This window comes from Periplaneta americana, chromosome 11, assembly GCF_040183065.1.
Source record: "Periplaneta americana isolate PAMFEO1 chromosome 11, P.americana_PAMFEO1_priV1, whole genome shotgun sequence".
In the NCBI taxonomy this organism is placed as follows: Eukaryota; Metazoa; Arthropoda; class Insecta; order Blattodea; family Blattidae; genus Periplaneta; species Periplaneta americana.
In genome coordinates, this window is record NC_091127.1 from 21,832,556 (window position 1) to 21,851,684 (window position 19,129).

The 19,129-nt window shown below is 36.1% G+C and overlaps 2 protein-coding genes and 1 non-coding gene across 11 annotated transcripts in view; 1 reads left to right on the forward strand and 2 right to left on the reverse strand.

The window, feature by feature from the left end:
- Window positions 1–11,258, forward strand: part of LOC138708873 (OTU domain-containing protein 7B-like) — a 54,785-nt gene extending 43,527 nt beyond the window's left edge. For all 3 annotated transcript variants that reach the window (XM_069839141.1, XM_069839142.1, XM_069839143.1), the window contains 2 exons: window positions 897–1,856; window positions 4,408–11,258. In XM_069839141.1, the coding sequence (XP_069695242.1) occupies window positions 897–1,856; window positions 4,408–4,767 (1,320 nt within the window). In that variant the 3' untranslated portion in view covers window positions 4,768–11,258. The remainder of the gene's footprint in view (window positions 1–896; window positions 1,857–4,407) is intronic.
- LOC138708871 (uncharacterized) overlaps window positions 1–19,129 on the reverse strand; it is a 151,882-nt gene that overhangs the window by 124,611 nt on the left and 8,142 nt on the right. The gene's annotated exons all lie outside the window — the stretch shown is intronic.
- Window positions 6,770–6,842, reverse strand: TRNAY-AUA (transfer RNA tyrosine (anticodon AUA)). The gene has a single exon. It is a non-coding gene; the product is annotated as a tRNA-Tyr (tRNA).

Below are 19,129 nucleotides of genomic sequence, written 5' to 3' on the forward strand. Positions count from 1 at the left end.
AACAATAATACAAAACATTTTCACCGCCGCCTCAGATTATAGCATTGTTGTTCCTGCAGTAACTCCTATTTGCAAAATATAAAATTTTTGTGTAGGAAGAAAAACACATTTATTCATTCCATGACAATGGTACATAGGAGATCGAGAATTACATTTTCGAAAGAAAGAAATATAATTACATATCACTATATATGTTGTATCACTATTTAAATTATTTGAAGGGTTCAGAACCATAATGGGCCTAGCGCCATTTACAGAAGACGTAGAAACAAGGGTTAAAATTAAGTTATTACCATAATTCAATGGAAACATATAGCAAGTAATATAAAGTATACACATTAAAACTAAATGATATGTCAATCTTCATTAAACTATAGTTGCATGTAATAACAATTAAGAAACATGTTAAAGGAATATATTGTCATTGCACCAAATGAGTGATCTCTGGATCAAAATGATCGCATTTTAATTTTTTAATACAATTTAAATTAAGTAACATATTAAACGATTTATCCTTCTATCAAACACGAATGTTCCCTGGATCAAATGTCCTATTTTAATTATGTAATTACTTTATATTTATTTCTAATGGGTGCAGCGGAGCGCACGGGTACGGCTAGTTAACAATAAATTAATCCACCTTTACAAGCAAATTGCCTGAACAATGGACGTGACAAACATAGGATTTACGACTAGGAGACTTATCCTTTCTGGGAATTGCCCTCAGCCACTTCGAAAACTGACCTTCGTCCTTAGGGGGCCTGAAGAAATGGGATTACTTTGTAGAAATCCTTGCCACATCCAATGCATAGATGTTTCCCAACTTTTTGTGATGTGTGTATGTCATTCTCTAATAGCCTAGCTAACTTAAATCACAATGTGCTGTATAATTTTAGGTTGCAAAACAGTTTGGCAGCATTGGTAAATCGATGAGCAAGAAGCTAAAGAAGAACCTGGGGAACATCACAAAGATAACGAGAAACAACTCGCAGAAGAAGAACTACATGCCATCCAGCCCTGTGAGGCAGACCACCAAACTGAATTCGAACCTTGTATCAAGGACGCAAGACTACATCCTGTGTGCTGTTCTGCATACGGAAAGGCGACATGAGTTCCAGGAGGAGATGGTGCGCAATTATCTGCAGTCGGCACGCGAGCGCTTCGAACGTGACAAGGACCTCAAACTGCAGCAGGCTGAAGAACGCAAACTGCGTGCCAGAGATCTCACGCAGTGCATCAATCCCGGCTGTGACCAGTTCGGCACTGCTCTCACCAGCTACATGTGCGCCGCTTGCTTTGAGCGTCAACGCGATCATGAAATCAATTCGCCCTCCCTTCCACGTGCCAACAACAATCAAGAAGTCTGTGCACCGCGCTATGGCATTGGCAAGTCCCGCTTCTACGCCGAATCTGACATGAACTCCCATAACACCATCAGCAGGCTTCCTTCCACACGTGTGGGGAACAACATAGACCAGACGCTGTATCTCTCAAAATCCACTTTCTACAACGATATTATCTGTCCTGATAACCGAGGCTATTACGGGTCTGCACAGAGTGAGAACGCGAGGAACTCGGGCCAAGAACTGAGCACAAGGCCTCATTACATACACGAGCTGAGCCCATCCATGACAAGACAGGACGCGGGGAACGTGACGATGCTCTCTGGAAGGTACAATTACATGTATCCCATGCAGGATACCAGGCAGGACAGTGCAGCTCAGAGGATTCACAGCTACAACTTGGCCAAGTCTTGGGATTCTTCGTCTTCTTCTTCAGCTGGCAGCAGAGCACCAGATAGGCCTCCGTCACTTGGGAGGGCTGGCAGCCAGCAGGAATTTGGCCACCTTGCAATGGTAAGATGCTCTTGGTTTCATACAGTTATATCTAATTTTAGGCGACCTCAATTTAACGTTTTCCTCATTTAATGTTGAAATTTCACGGTCCTAATAATTATTACATATATATATATACATATACATACATATATATATATATATATATATATATATACTCCAACTCTCTGCATCAAAATCCACAGTTAATTCCCAATTTACCACGAAAATCGTCTGTAGCTGCATTTAGATTGGCAACAGACCATGATTATTTGGCCAAACACCTGCATAGAATTGGAATATATCAGTCCCCTAACTGCCCATTGTGCAACTCAAACCAAGAAATGGATTTGGAACACCTCAAAATCTATGCTTCAGTGGCTGGTCATGATAATATCTTTGAAAAATATTGAAGTGCAAGAGGTCAAATGACTTTATTGTCAAGCGCCTGACATTAGAAAACAACAACAACATATATACATATATATTACATATATGTTGAATTTGGCCACCTTGCAATGGTAAGATGCTTTTGGTTTCATACAGTTATATCTAATTTTAGGCGACCTCAATTTAACGTTTTCCTCATTTAATGTTGAAATTTCATGGTCCTAATAATTATTACATGTATGTTGCTGTTTAGTCAACGTCTGAAGACAGGTTTGAACCAGGGTTTAAGCCACAGTCGCATTTTTGCGTTTTGCTATTCGACTTCTAAAAATGCAACAAACTTTCAATATAAATGTGTAAAAATGCGACAACCAAATTGAACTTCAGAAACGAAGATGCTAACGGAGAAACTGAAATCAGAGATGTGTATGAACTATTCAGTTCTCGAGAATCTGAATTTAAATCAAATGCTGATGGAATGGCCAATGTTCAAAAAGGTAATGAGCAATAGATGTTCAAGAACGGATTTCAAAAAGAGTTCGTATAATTCATATAAGTTAACAAGTTAAGTGAACAATTTCTTCTAATTGATTTATATAATTCCATCGCATAATCTTACTGTAAATTGTGAGCGAGGCTTTAGATGGATGAATCTTGTAAAACTGGAATTAGAAACCGCCTTTCAGTCACAAGAGTTAGCACTCTGCTGACAATAAATCTTGAAGGGCCTACTAGTAAAGAATTTCAATGTTTAGAGTGCTCATAAAATAATGTATTTTAATGTGATGTAAATTCAGCAGTAATTGATTCTAAACATACTCGTACATACCCACGTCTTTCAATGTTTAGAGTGCTCATAAAATAATGTATTTTAATGTGATGTAAATTCAGCAGTAATTGATTCTAAACATACTCGTACATACCCACGTCTAATGATTTACTTACATAAGTAGACTATATCTAGAGTGTAGTAAGATGGACTGAAAGTAATAAAACTCAGAGAAACAAATTACATAACTTTTTGTTTCTGCATACCTTATTGATTTCATCCTTCTGTACAGTTATTTAAAATATTGCATAAGCTTTTCGCAATTTGCACAGATGTAATTTTTCATTTGTGCATTTTTGCGAGAGTTATTTATTTTCTAGCTTAAACCATGGTTTGAACCTCTTAACACCAATAAGGCATCACTCATGAGGCAACTGGGCCAGGAGATAATGGGGTAGGGTGGCCAGTTCCTTTCCCCCTGCATTACATACATCGCTGATTAGCTACATATTCCACTAATCAAACTTCAGATGCATACAAACAATTGTTCTTCCTCTGACACATATCGTCAAGTGAGATGTACTGCCTGATAATAGATATACATATCAGCCAGAACCTCAATCAGAGGTATTATTATGTATGATTAATATATTTTATGCTCGACCATGCCGAAATGTAGTAATTATACACCTGATAGCAGTCCTTTAATGCATGTCATTAAAGTACACCTACTCATTAAAGTACAGGTGTTCAGCCAATGACAAGTCAGCTTTGTACTGTTATAAAACCGCAAGTATCGATTATTCTCGGATATGCAATTGAAAGAGAATTAGCGAAAAGTCACGGAGGCTGGAAATCCAATACTGTCGCAGAAGGTTATGTTCTGTTACTATAATAATTAGGGTTGTAAGTAATATTCAAATAAATTCAATTTGTCATTTCGTTTTTCAATTCTAAATCAATTTTCAGGTTATACCAGAGTAATGTTTATCTTATTCTGTGCCAAGGTCAATGAAATTCGGCCTCGGAAAAAATCAATACTTTCGCGTCTGCGCACATCTCACAATTCAGGTCAGTTCGCACATAACCATAATTTCAAGTTAGAAATATGGTCGAGCATAAAAAGTCGTATGAAACTTGCCTATAATGGTAATTAAGACACTCGTATGAAAATTATGAAACTCGCTTGCGCTCGTTTCATAAACAATCATACTTGCGTCTTAATTGCTACCATTATAGGCTTATTGCATAATGTACTATTCGATTTAACGTTATTCTCTTCACTGTGAAACCCGCATTTTACCTTAAAAATTGTTTAAAAATGTTTCTTTTTAATCTCGACTAGGCCCTAAATAAAAAATAAATCCATTTTGATTCAACGAATAATATATGTGATTTTTGCTTCTTTTTCAGTATCAGACTCACAACTCCACTGACCCTATGACTCAGAGACCACTCCCACGGTCAACAACAGCAAGTGGTTCCTTGGGAACCTCAACATCTGCCCGCAATGTTTCAGTTGCAACCCTGAGTCCGCAGTCTAGCAGCGACTTGCCCAACGTCGAGCGAGTTGGTCGTGACAGTGGCAGTAGCTTGAACTCACGTGTTTCTGGTGGAATCCGTCTCCCTATCACAGGGGCCCAGCCGTGTCGGACTAACAATTGCAAGTTCTTTGGAAACGTCGAAACGGACTATTTCTGCTCCAAATGTTTCAAAGAGCAAATGCAGAACAGTGGTGTCAAGAGTCTCAAGGTGCAGGAAATGAAGAGATAGTGAGCCGAACAACATAAAGAGCACGTGAGAAGTAGATAAAATGATACTGGCTACAACTGTATGTGGAAGCATACTGTTGGAAAGTAATTGTGTAGGATAGGTCTTTGTTTTTTTAATTCAAAAGCTGTAAAATGTTTACAGTGATATTGTAGACGTAGAAATTTCACTGAGCACTGATCCATCACTTATTCTAAAGTGTCGCAGCCAACATTGTGCTTCCCACCCCAGAGGGCAGGGTATATTTGTCCCTCTCATCATATCCATGTCTTTGTAAAATCAAAATACTCCTCAATACTCCTGTAAGTGTTTTCTACGTGAAAGTGAGCCCAACTCATGAGTCTGCTTGGATACTGCGTATCATTTTATCTACCTTTTTTTTTTTATTTGTTTCTTGTAACTATTGCAATATGTTAATTTCATCCAGCTTTACTGGAAGAATAGTTTTCACATACTAAAGCTTTATTAATATGAATAGGTTCAGGGCTGCCTGTACGTCCATGTTACTTTTGTTATTTGTTTCAGTAATTTGCCTAAATGATTTTAATTAGTTGAAATTTTTCGTGTGAAATGAATGTAAGTAGACGCTGGAATTTTAGACTCTAAAAATTAGATTTTAGGTACTGTACATAAAATAGGCTCAATGAAGCTATAAAATAAACTCTAAAAATTAAAAATATGCTCTAAAAATAATATCTAAAATAACCTTTCATCAGATTTTACTCAAAATTAACCAATATCTCTTATACTGACTGTTACTAGTTAAGTATAAAAAATCTTGTGCTTTAGAAATTGCCTTAAACAATATAGTGTATTTCCATAACTGTCTGTAGAGGTATACTAAAATGAAATGCAAGTATGCAATGATGATGAAAACTGAACCATTATTTTATTACTTTCATTCATTTTAACCATGTATAATTTTCATATACACTCGCAATATAATATAACCAGTAACTTATTAAAGTCTTTCAGAGAGAATTTACACTCTTTGTAAACACAAGCTTGTAGGTAGAAAACTATCACTTAACATATACTAATGTCACAGGAGCATCCTACTTTAATTATAGACTTTTGTACTGGAAAATAATATTTTTCCATATTGTTAAACTTTCCTCATAAAACATAGAAATCAAGAAGTCCAGGATCTTGTGAAAAACATTTTATAGTTTTCCACATACTTTCTCTCCGACTGGTTCAGGTGCTGAGCTAAGTTTTTCCCTTTCATGAGTTTAAGTTGCTCATAAATTGGTTTCCCTTCAATTTTTTTAGTTGGTTACTTAACGATGCTGTATCAACTACTCGGTTATTTAGCATCAATGGGATTGGTGATGGTGAGATGGGGCCAAAGATTCGCCATAGATTACCTGATATTCGCTTTACAGCTGGGGAAAAACCTCAGAAAAAACCCAACCAGGTATGGTTAGCGCGTCTAACCGCGAAACCAGGTGGCCCAGGTTCGATTCCCGGTTGGGGCAAGTTACCTGGTTGAGGTTTTTCCTCAAGCCAATATGAGCAAATGCTGGGTAACTTTCGGTGCTGGACCCCAGACTCATTTCACTGGCATTATCACCTTCATATCATTCAGACGCTAAATAACCTAAGATGTTGATAAAGCGTCGTAAAATAACCTACTAAAAAAAAAAGTCAGCCTAAGTGGGAGTCGAACCCACACCCGAGCGCAACTCCAGATCGGCAGGCAAGCACCTTAGCTGACTGAGCTACATCAGTGGCTCTTTAGTTTTCCAAAAAGTAATCACTAACCAAGAATGTAGTGTGATCTAATGTAAGCCACTTGCTGTAAATGGATTCATCTGTAAGAAAATCTTTAACACGAGAAACACAAGTTGCCTCACTTTCCATAGAGGAAATAATGCCTGACACTTCATCAAAGTGAAGCGAGTTGATTTCCATCATTATAAAGGAAGAAAACAAAAGAAATTGTATTATTAATATTTTAGAATAAAACAAGTTAAAACAGTTTATATTTGAGGAGAAAAATTCGCTCCGGCGCCGGGGATCGAACCCGGGTCCTTGGTTCTATGTACCAAGCGCTCTGACCACTGAGCTACACCGAATTCAATCCACAGCACCGGACCGAACCTTCCTCCTTCAATGTTTCCCTTTTGGCCTGACTCCAAGTTAGGCATATATGTTGACGTATATGTCCAATGTCAACTGCCATTATATTAGGAGCGCACTCAGTTGAGTGACTTGTTTGGCTGGGATTCCGCAGTTAAGTGCACAGTAATCTGTACAGAAATATGCACTGTTAACTAGGAGAATATTAAAGATATTTTTATTAATTTGTCCTACAGAATAATATCTGTAATATTGACAATTAATATTTGAGGAGAAAATAAAAATATCTTTAATATTCTCATAGCTAGCAGTGCATATTTCTGTACAGATTACTGTGCACTTTACTGCTGAATCCCGCCAACAAGTCACTCAGCTGAGTGCGCTCCTAATATAATGGCAGTTGACATTGGACATATACGTCAACATATATGCCTAACTTGGAGTCAGGCCGAAAGGGAAACATTCAAAGAGGAAGGTTTGGTCCAGTGCTGTGGATTGAATTAGGCGTAGCTCAGTGGTCAGAGCGCTTGGTACGTAGAACCAAGGACCCGGGTTTGATCCCCGGCGCCGGAGCGAATTTTTCTCCTCAAATATTAATTGTCAATATTACGGATATTATTCTGTGGGACAAATTAATAAAAATATCTTTAAAAAAATATCTTTAATAAGTTAAAATGGGTTGTAACATCAAACTAAACACTTTTAGGCTCTATAAAATCGTTATTACTTACAACAATTCTTGAAGTGTATTAATTCAACTTAATATGAGTCTATCTCTTTAGGAAGAAAATAGGTTTTTACCTAAAATTCGATGTGTAATTGTAAGATTTAATTCAAAGTAAAACTGTAAACATAATAAAGTAATGCGATAAAAATTCAACAGTAAAATGACTAGGTAATATCATTCACAATGAGAAATCAGAACATTGGTGAAGAAAAATGTAAAATAAAATAAAAACAGAAATAGCCGTTCTCATATAAACTTATTGAATAATTATGTAAAGTTTAATTTCTGTAACACAGAAACTGAGAACCAATTGGAAAGAGCACATTCTGAGGACAGAGCCTTATGTATTATTTAATTACATACTCTCAGGCAAGCAAAAAGGAGGACATCCGAGGAAATGCTCGAATGATGCAATATTAATCTCGTAGTACTCATAATTATTGAAAAAGGCTCTTGGTATACTCTTCAATGATGAAGAGCATCATTATAATGATGTTTAATTTCTTTTCTGCTTTATGACTGGCTAGTGCATTACTTTTGGAATAAAAAAGGTAATTGATAAGTAAAGGAACGCCATTTCGTAGTGCTTTAGCGATAACATCTTTAGCAAGACTTCTGGCTTCTGTTATATTCAAACAATTATAAAATACGATAATTTGGTCCAGGGAGCATCCGTTTTTGATGCCTAAAATTGGCCTAAAAGCACGTTAATTTTGTGCCTAAGTTTACCTTTATTTTAAACATTACTCATGTTATTTTGAAAGGTTTGAATCAGCACTATGGCCAGTTCATGTTATATTTATTTTCATTGCAAATGGATGTGTGAATTCTATGCTGTTTTTTTTTTTTTTTTTTTTTTTACAATTTTGTTTTAAATTCTGTGATAATAATTTAAGCGTTCTTTTTGATTTGATAGTCAGAATTTCATTATCTTTTCATTTTAACTGTTTCTTTATACTTTCTGTGTTGTGTGGAAAACAAGTACTTGGTCAGCCCTGATCTGGTAAAATACAATGAATCACACAGTAATGCAGGAGGGTTGAGCAACGAATTATTTCTAACGTGTAGTTGCAGAAAACATTAATTTCATTTCACTACGTAACTTTATATTATCTCATAGTCCTATTTATTATTAGCACACTAATGACTCAAGCATTGTTGCCTAGCAACCCATCTTGTATTGAGTGTATGTTGTTTATGGAGTGTACATGTTGTATGAGCGATTCATTAAGATATTATCAAGCAACTGTAATCCTACAGTTGCACAAGCAGAGCCTATTATGACAGGGTGGAATAACGACTGCAGATTGTCATTTTTGTAGTAAATTTTCACCATTGCTGCCAAACTGATTAATATTGTCAAGGCTAGTAGTAACGCTATTTCTTATGTTTGTAGTATTTGTTGATCAGTCCAGATTGTCATTTATTTTCCAGAGAATAAAGTGTACTGACAAGAAATTTAACTGAAATGATTTATAGATTGATTGGGAGGAATATAATGAAACTTTACTATAAAATATCAGTTTCGAATATGATGCAGAGTAACATTTCCAGAAGTTTTGCAACTGCAAAAGACAAGACCATTGTGTACAGTCCGCGTCACCATTTTTGGCGTGTGAAATAAGTAATGGGAACGTTAAGTACGACTGTTTTACCTTTGCAGCAGTCATTCTGACAACTGTGTTTGACAAATGGCTGATGTGACGTGTATAGGAAGTGGTACCGTTCTCAGCTGCAGTAGCAACATGTTCACAAACAGGGGCACTATACTCTAGGACACATGTCAAAAACGCTGGTGCCAGCTGTACTATTATTTTCAATTCTAATGAAAAGCTACTGAATTGTATTCACTTAAGTTAGCAACACAAATTATTCCTACTCTAAAAATGAATGTACCATCAGCAAGTTCACTGGTGAAAAAATAAACATTCTGGCTGTGATGACACAACTGAAGTATTTGCCTAATAAATCATTGCAACTGTTCAAATTTTGACAATGCAAGACTCTGTATTTATAACATGTTCAGATCCTTTGACGAACTAACCCTTAAACTTGTTTCATTAAACGATGAAAGAGTAATGGAACGGAGAAAAATTCTCTCCGGCACCGGGATTTGAACCCGGGTTTTCAGCTCTACGTGCTGATGCTTTATCCACTAAACCACACCGGATACCCATCCCGGTGTCGGACAGAATCATCTCAGTTTAAGTTCCAACTCTTGGGTTCCCTCTAGTGGCCGCCCTCTGCACTACGTCATAGATGTCTATGAAGATAGGACTGAAGTCCACACATGTGCTGAGGTGCACTCGTTATGAGTGACTAGTTGGCTGGGATCAGAAGGAATAAGCGCCGTCTTAAATCACGAAGTGATTTATACACATATCATATATATTATTTTAATGTACTGAAGTACTTATGATATTCCCATGCAGATATTCTGCATCATACGATGAAAGAGTAATGGAACGGAGAAAAATTCTCTCCGGCACCGGGATTTGAACCCGGGTTTTCAGCTCTACGTGCTGATTCTTTATCCACTAAGCCACACCATTCCATTACTCTTTCATTGTATGATGATGCAGAATATCTGCATGGAAATATCATATGTACTTCGGTACATTAAAATAATATATATGATACGCGTAAATCACGACGCTTATTCTGTCGGATCCCAGCCAACTAGTCACTCATAACGAGTGCACCTCAGCACATGTGTAGACTTAAGTTCTACATTCATAGACATCTATGACGTAGTGCAGAGGGCGGCCACTAGAGGGAACCCAAGAGTTGGAACTTAAACTGAGACGATTCTGTCCGACACCGGGATGGGTATCCGGTGTGGCTTAGTGGATAAAGCATCAGCACGTAGAGCTGAAAACCCGGGTTCAAATCCCGGTGCCGGAGATAATTTTTCTCCGTTCCATTACTCTTTCTTTGTATGATGACGCAGAATATCTGCATGGAAATATCATATGTACTTCGGTACATTAAAATAATATATTTGTTTCATTAACATCAAAACAGGTCTAACTTTCAAATACAGAATAACATATTTTGGTACACTGGTATTCAAATTATTATGTTCACAAAGTGTTACCATTCCATTATAGCTGTAAGAATTGATTTAAGCTCTTCAGAAATTAATCAGTGAATAGCAACTTCATAGAAGTTGAGGTAATTACTGTTTTTAGTTATTAGAACCATAAAATTCCATCACTTAGTCTGATATAGGCACGCACGTATAAACAATTGCAGAAACATATTTTTCACGATTAGGACCTACTATACTTTCTAAATAGTACTATACATAAGTAAGAAAAGACAGAAGGTATTAATAAAATATGGAAATCCAAAATGTCAAATTTGCTGGCACTATTGCGATAGGGAAGGAACATAGTGTCTTGATTTCCCATACAAAGGAAAGATAAACTCGCACCCCCAGTAAAATACTGTCGTATGTCGAAAATCACATATTACTTTCGTAAATAATTTCCCAAACTGTTTTACTGGTTGTAAGTATGAAATTCTAATAATAAAATAGTAAATGATCAAAAGTTTTGGTATGTTTATCTTCACAAATCACACTTTTCGAGTTATGACACTATTTTACTGAGAGTGCGAACTGTGGTGCTCCAAGAATCTATTTCAATATTTTTATGAAAATACATATATTCAGCAAGCCTAATACGGATTTTTTTCCTCCCATGCTATTTCTCTTCCTCCATTGTTTGTGTGCAGTCATTCCTCCTGACTACTTGGCGAATTTTGCTTATAATATGACTCAATTAATTTGGAAGGTGTGCAAATTACATAATTTTCACAAACACAATAATATATTTGAAGTTCTTATGCCAAAATTTTCACAAAACTGCAAATTACTCAAAATTCGTTCTAATGATTTGTATTAAGTATGTACGATACAGTGTGCACACACACTTATTTCATTTTGTAAGAAATAGTACCAAATTAAACATTAGAGACTCATTTCCCCAGACTTTTTTGTTCAGAATAGTATTTTCAGTGAAGATATGCAGAACAACACAAGTTTTACTAGAATTATTGGTAGTCTGTAATAATTTTTTCTGGTGGACAGCTACTGTACATAAGGACACAAAATTTCAGTTTTTGAAATCATATGTTTCATTGTTTTTTTTTTTACTTCGTTCTTTAACGACGCTGTATCAACTGCAAGGTTATTTAGCATCAATGGGATTGGTGATAGCGAGATGATATTCGACGAGATGAGGCCGAGGATTCGCCATAGATTACCTGACATTTGCCTTACAGTAGGGGAAACCTCGGAAAAAACCCAACCAGGTAATCAGCCCAAGCGGGAATCGAACCCGCGCCCGAGCGCAACTCCGGATCGGCAGGCAAGCGCCTTAACTGACCGAGCTACACCGGGCGCTGTTTCATTGTTACTGGTATTACAGACCTACTAAAGAACAGAATCCCATTTCTTAGAAATCAATTATATGTATGCTTTAATTGGTGAGCTTGTGCAATTTCGTTTGTTATCACTTCAATTATTATCCATAAAATTATATAGCAGCTATATGCAGGTTATTAGACGAGGTTGTATGACACTCTGGATCAGTGGCGAATATTTAGAGCATGTTTACAAATGCACTGCCTGCCCTTTTATTTTTTAAAACACACTATAATTCAAATTATTATTATTACAGTTTTATTTACATTTATTTTTCTCGTTTTATTTTCCACGCAAATGTTAAACACTACTGTATTTAGTTTAAATCTAATCAGGTTATACTGCATGCAGCATTTGACAAAAATACCTTCTGAAGCCTCGGGGTATATTACTATTCACAGATCTCAGAAAAATACCGAGCAGAGAAAGGGTGTGTTAGGGTGAAATACCAGTCAGTTTGGGTGCCATAAAAGCTGAGAGTAAGGATGCATGCTATAGGGCAGCGTTTCTCAAACTTTTTTGAAGTGGGGACCACTTTTTTTAAAGTCATTACAGTTCTGCGGACCACCTTACTCTTGTTCCCTTCAAAAGAAAATTTATAATTTTTGTAGCAAAATTTAAATACCAGTATACTTATACATTAAAATATAATTAAGGTTCGATATTTTGGTAATCTGTTATGAATTCGGATGGTCCCTGGCTGGGTTACAGGTGCGGCACCAGATGTGCAGGGAAAAGATGGCGAGAAACACTACATTCATAGTGCTTTAAATCCCTCTTTTGTTGCGAGAGTAGAATGGCAAGTCGGTAGACGGGTAGGGTAATAAATTTATTTCATAATATATCAGCATTGGGAGAAAAAGTGAACTTCAATTGCCATGTGTCATTTACAAACTCTGGGATTTTTAGTTATAGTGAGATACGCAATTCGTTTGAATTTTATTTTTTCTTCTGTCTTTTTTTGAAGAACCACAAGCATAGGCCTCGAGGACCACAGGTGGTCCGCAGACCATAGTTTGAGAAACGCTGCTATAGGGCAATGGTGGACTGACTCACAGATTTCTGCCAGCTTAACCATTTATTTTTATGGTTATTCCGATAGTGATATTTTCAGCACAACAGCAAAATCGACACTGTTACTTACCATTTGAAGATCCGTACCTTTCACAATATTTAGTTTTCAGTGTAGCATGATTTCATGACACATGAAGTGCTCAAGATTCATTCAAATCAGTGACAAGGTAAAGTTCTATTTTGTTGTTTTATTTAATGTAAAAATGGGTGACTGTAACGAGGTGTGTCAGTGTGATGTTGGAAAACTTAAATTAAAACATTTTCGATATATGAACTTTGAGGAAAAACAGATATTTTCTCGTGACAGACCAGTGCCTAAATTAACAGCGGCTGAATCTCACATATACAAGTAAATAATATACTGGTAAGTCCACAGAATTGCATTTGTAGGCCATTTTCTGTATATCGTTTTCTCAGGTTACCATCAACACCACATCATCTGCAAAAGCTAAAATATTTATTTTTATATCCAGTTCAATAAGTATTCCTTTGTCACTGATATAATTCTTTCACTCAGATAAGAGGGCACATAAGTAAATGTTAAATAGGATAGGCGGCAACGAGCATCACTGTCTGACCCCTTGATTTATTTTAAAATTCCTTGTTTTCAGTGTTGGTATATTAATAAAGATGGTTGTATCAGAATATAGATTTTTTAGAACTTCTATTAACTGTTTGGGGTATCCTTGTTGTTCTAAAATCGTCCATAATTTTTCTCTGATCACCCTATCAAAGGCCTTTTCAATGTCTAAAAATAATAGAGGAGTTTCTAAGTTCCTTTCTTGTTGCTTTTCTATTATTTGTTGCACTGTAAATACTCCATCTATACATGATCTATCTACCTTTCCTGAATCCATTTAGTTCCTCCATTATTTTTGTTTCTGCTATAGTTTGTATTCTGGCGATAATTTTTGCAAATATCTTGTAGGCAGTATTAACAAGACTTATACCGCTATAATTTCCACATATATTCCTATTTCACTCCTTAAAGATGGGTATTATCTTTCCGTTTGTCCATGAGGGAGATACACGATGATTTTTCCCGACACATATTGAGTAAATGAAGGAACCTTAATTCAAAAATAAATCCTCCAATTCTGAAGAGTTCCATATTTAATACATCTGGGCTACTGGCTTTTTTTATTTTTACAGAACGTCATTGTTTCTTTTAGTTCAACCATTTCTATTTTATCTACCACTTGCACTTCTTTTGTTGGTTGAGTTTCTTCTGCTTTTTCATCATACCGGTACCACAATTCTGTGAAATGTTCTATCCGTTCATGTTCCGTTATAGCTGATGTGACATTAACAGATTTCTTTTCTGATTTATTCAAATATTTTATTATTTTTTATGCATGATGAAAATAATAATAATCAAGGAATATATAGCCACGCCCAATTTCTTGAGAGAAATTAAAATAATTGTATAGTGCATGCCTTGGTCTTGACTTCACACTTCGCCACTGCTCTGGATGTTCATTTAGCAGGTAAGAAAGGAAAGAGTGACATTGAGACAGTATTGTTTTGCATTATAGATCCCTGGTTAGGGACTATAGTTTTAAGATGTCCAGCAGTGGGAGTGTTGTAATTTTACGAAACAGAAGAGTCTGAAAGTGGATGTGGACAATTTGTTTTACTAATACAGTGAAACCTGTTCAAGACGGAAGTGACATAGTCCTAATTTTTTTTTCTGTTGTGGACAGGTTTCCGTGTTATTCAGGTGTGAAGTTAAAATGGAATATTTTATCATTTGCATAAATGAAAAACAAAATGGCATGCCGCAAATTGTAGGAATTACAAAATATTCCGTTTAACACTACTGACATTAAATCAGCTTCCTGTCCCTTATTTAATTGGTGAATGATCTTGATGAAAATCTCATTTCGTGTATAAATTGTATCACACTCATTAAACACTGTAAAGTTTATTAATTACACTAAATTTAATACCTAACATTATACTATAATACTGTATTGTATATCATAGCACATTATTTAATTGGACTAGGAGCCTAGAAGCCTTGAATTCTGGATTATCTAATTTCTTTGCAGAATAGGTCCAGAAATTTCCATGATCTATGAAAGGGCAAGAACAATCCACTCCCACAACAGTTCATTTATTTCTATGTAACCAATTGTTTTCTGTTTCCTTTTTATGTCACCATTATTGACCGCAAGCCACTCACTCATGATACGGCCTTTATTTTTGAAAGTGTTAAGTTACACCTGAGTTTTCCATTCATAAATTTCGACATTATTTTCCATACTCTTCGTTTCTCATTTTCCTCGATAACTTTCACTTCATCAATTAATGATAGTGCAACATTTTTACGCAAGTTTTTTTTATCACGAAATCACTAATACACTTGCGTTCTACCCAGCTACGACAGTATACAGAAGTGAAGCATTGAACATCTTTGAAGGGACTCGCCTGCCTAGTCATTAGGATAATAAAATTTATGACCATCAGGTCAACACACCCTCGCACCCTCAAAAATTTTACAAAGAAAACTTATTTTTATTTTAGTGACCTACTAGTATTTCGTACATTCCTTGAAAGCACATACTGTTTCAAAATATAGTTTACATTAAAGTAGTGTGTCCAAAATATTATTTCCGTTTTGAACAGTAGCACATAGTTTCCATTTCCGCGTTGGACGGTTTCCGTTTTATTCAGGAATAATTACACATAATGCATATGAATTTCGTCGGGACCAATAAATTGATCCGAAATAGACAGGATTCCGGATTATTCAGGTTCCGATTTCAACAGGTTTCACTGTATTTACTTAAATTAGTAATTATTTTAATATCTACATACTGTGTGTAAAGACAGAGTACTGATATGCTGTTTAACATCAATTTTTCTTGCATCGTTTATCATTGTTTTGCCTTTACATTTACAAAAAAAATTAGCAACACTAGCCTTGCATAACTGAAGACCTCCATGGAAAAAGGATGCACAAGTAACATCATATTACTGACATATGTGACTTAGATAGAAAAAATAATTTTGAAGCGTTCATTTATAACAAATTATTGCATTCAACAGCTGAATAAACTTGTATTCTTGATTAATCAAATGGTTCTGCTAGAGTCGACGGCAATTCGGAAGGTGGTTGTCTGCTGGCGTTTGCATCAAGAGAGACAGATAGAGAGAGCAAGGCAGTGTACAACATTGCCACATCTTAGTTCACGAGCACATGCAATACAAATAGCACAGGAGATAATCTAAATCATCAAAAGACAATAATGACCTTAGCCGTTGATTACTGTAAGCATGACACCAAACAAACCCTCTTTCCTTCACTAACAATATTCTTTGCATGGTTATCAATCCCACACCACATGCATTGCAGTCGTTTCTTGCGCGTTGGCAATGCTGCAGCCAGCATCAAGATGGCTGGCAGCATTCTGCTCGTTAACGTTTTTAAAATAATTACACACCTTAAACACTATTTTCCGCGCCTGCTTGTGTAATACTTGTCTTTTTACAGTCTCTTCTTCCATTTATTTACCTTACATACAGTAAATGTTAGTTTTGACGTATTCAATGCATTGAAACACTCACACGTGAACAAACGAACTCGGGAGGTGCTTGTTATAGACGGATTCTGATTGGTTCTACTGTAAAAGGTTGTGACGTCACATACCAGAAACGCTACGGCGCATATAGAAGCTAACCGCCTTCTGAAATGCCGTCTAGTCTAGTAAATATAGGCCTAATGAAATATGTCCCTGAAATTATTTTCCTTTCTCCTGAAACATGAATTATAATTTTGTTGGTTACATCCTTATTCCAGGGAGGTCTTCAATTAATAAATGACTAAAAAGTCTCATTCAGAAACCAAAACAATACTTATTATTTTGTACCATCACAAAATACACGTATATTACGCCAATGTAATGCTCACTGCATATGGAAAACTTCCCCTTGTTCTAATGAAAATGTAGCAAATAATGAAGATATAATACCGTAACCTACAAAACATGCATGCCTAACTGCCAGTAATCTAACGGTATTAGCAGAATTTTCCCTTTCTCCACTCTAAATGCTCGTAAATCATTACCTTATACTTCCAATTCCTTCCTGACAATAACAAAACTTTGCATATACAAAACCCATAGAATAGTTAACAGTTATTGAATATAGTGCATATTAAATGTAAATGCACATGAATGCATGGAGCATGGGCACATGATGTTGCAAACTAGAAAGCTAATTTAACACATTACATACTGTATGTAACCTTTATCAACCGCAAAATGGATTCATGAAATTACGATACATTAATTCTCTCAGTTATGAGATCGTGTGTCAATGATTTAATGCTATAAAATAATAGGACTTCGGGTGTTGATACGGGGTTGTGTGGGCCTACTTTGCTATATTAACATTAAATGAAGTTGTTGATGTTTGCAGTTTTCCACCAATTTACACAAACTAATGCAAAAATTAATGAGAATGGTGCTGCCGCTGGGCAGTGCATCTTCTGTGTAGTGTTGCGACATTGTACAGTCAAAACTAGTGAGTGAAATTACATTGTTGAGTAGCTTTTGCTAGAAAATATACAGAAATCAGGGGCTAAACGAATTAGAATTTTACGTGTAAAAAAAAAGCATGCAAACGAACTGCCGAAAACGAAAAAGGACGGTTGCAAGAAAGCAGGCCAAGAAATTGTTTCGTTTTTCAATTCTGAAGAGCATTGAGAATAAAAGTATTAAATTTAATTTAAAAAGATTACCACACATTTACAACTTAAGAAGTTTCACTTCTACTGCACATACAGACTAGTCACTTCTCTTTAGAAGAGTCCGCCGAGTTAGCTCTGTGGTAGTGTGTCTGCCTCCAGACTAGCTGGCCCGGGTTCGATTCCCGGTGGGGGTCAGAAATTTTCTTGTAAAATTTCTACCTTGGGAATAGGAGAGATGGCGGTGCACAACTTGTAATCACTAAATTGTGCACCAATATGCCTGGGTTAAATCCCAAATCTCTCCACAGTGCATATGAAGGGAAAGCATATGTCACTGTTGATAGTGATTCATCAGTCGGATGGGGACGTTAAGCCTGGCGGCCCCCTTGGTGCTATTCGACAGGAGTAGGCTACGTGTTGGCACCGGGTTTCCCCTTCTCCCTTCCTCACCATCATCATCATCCTCACTCATTCCCTACACTACATTTACACGAACAAACATACACTCACCCTAGTACAGGAAATAACTCTTCACAGATACACATCATGCACAACGTGGCCTGCCGAAGTCGTGTGCAATTTGAAAATGGGTCACAGTTCTGCCAGCTATCTGCAGTATGCGAAACCCGAATCACGCAAGTGAAGTGGGTGGACATTGGAAACACACACACACACTTCTCTTTAGAATCCTGTCTCTGAATGTTTACCATATAAAGTATACCGAATATAGCTTCTCGTCCAAGTAAAAAAAATAAATAAATAAAATAATGATTCTGTAGCAATCTCCGAAGTTAAAATTATGGAAATAGAAATAAGATAGTTACATTGTTGCTAAGGTTTCTGCACTTCTAAAAATCGTTAAAATTTATATGTAGGCCTATTCTGAACACATTTGAATTTCGTTCCTTATTTATGAATCCAGTCACCATGTAATATAAATAAATATACCAAAAAGATACACATACAAACACTGGATCTGAAGTTCACAAGTTCAAACCCAGATGAGGGTGATGTATTTTTATGAGTGAAAAGAAACATAGCAGGATTTCGAAAGGGAGGTAAAGCTGGGAGATTTGAGTTGTAGATTGACAGCATATGGAAGATCCTTTTCCCTGAATGAAAGGGCTCCAGGCAAAAGTTATCAGTCATTTCAATTCTAGAGGCAGCACAATAAATTCAAGTGAGCGTGCGTTTTTTCCACTCGCCATCTGTAACCCCTCTATCCATATATTGATATGAAACAGCAGAAAGAATAATTCATATAGATTATATTACCGGGAAATTTCAATAGTGTGCATTAACTTGAAAAAAATTAACAAATTTGACATGTCATGTCTATGCTTTCATTTTGTTTTGGAAT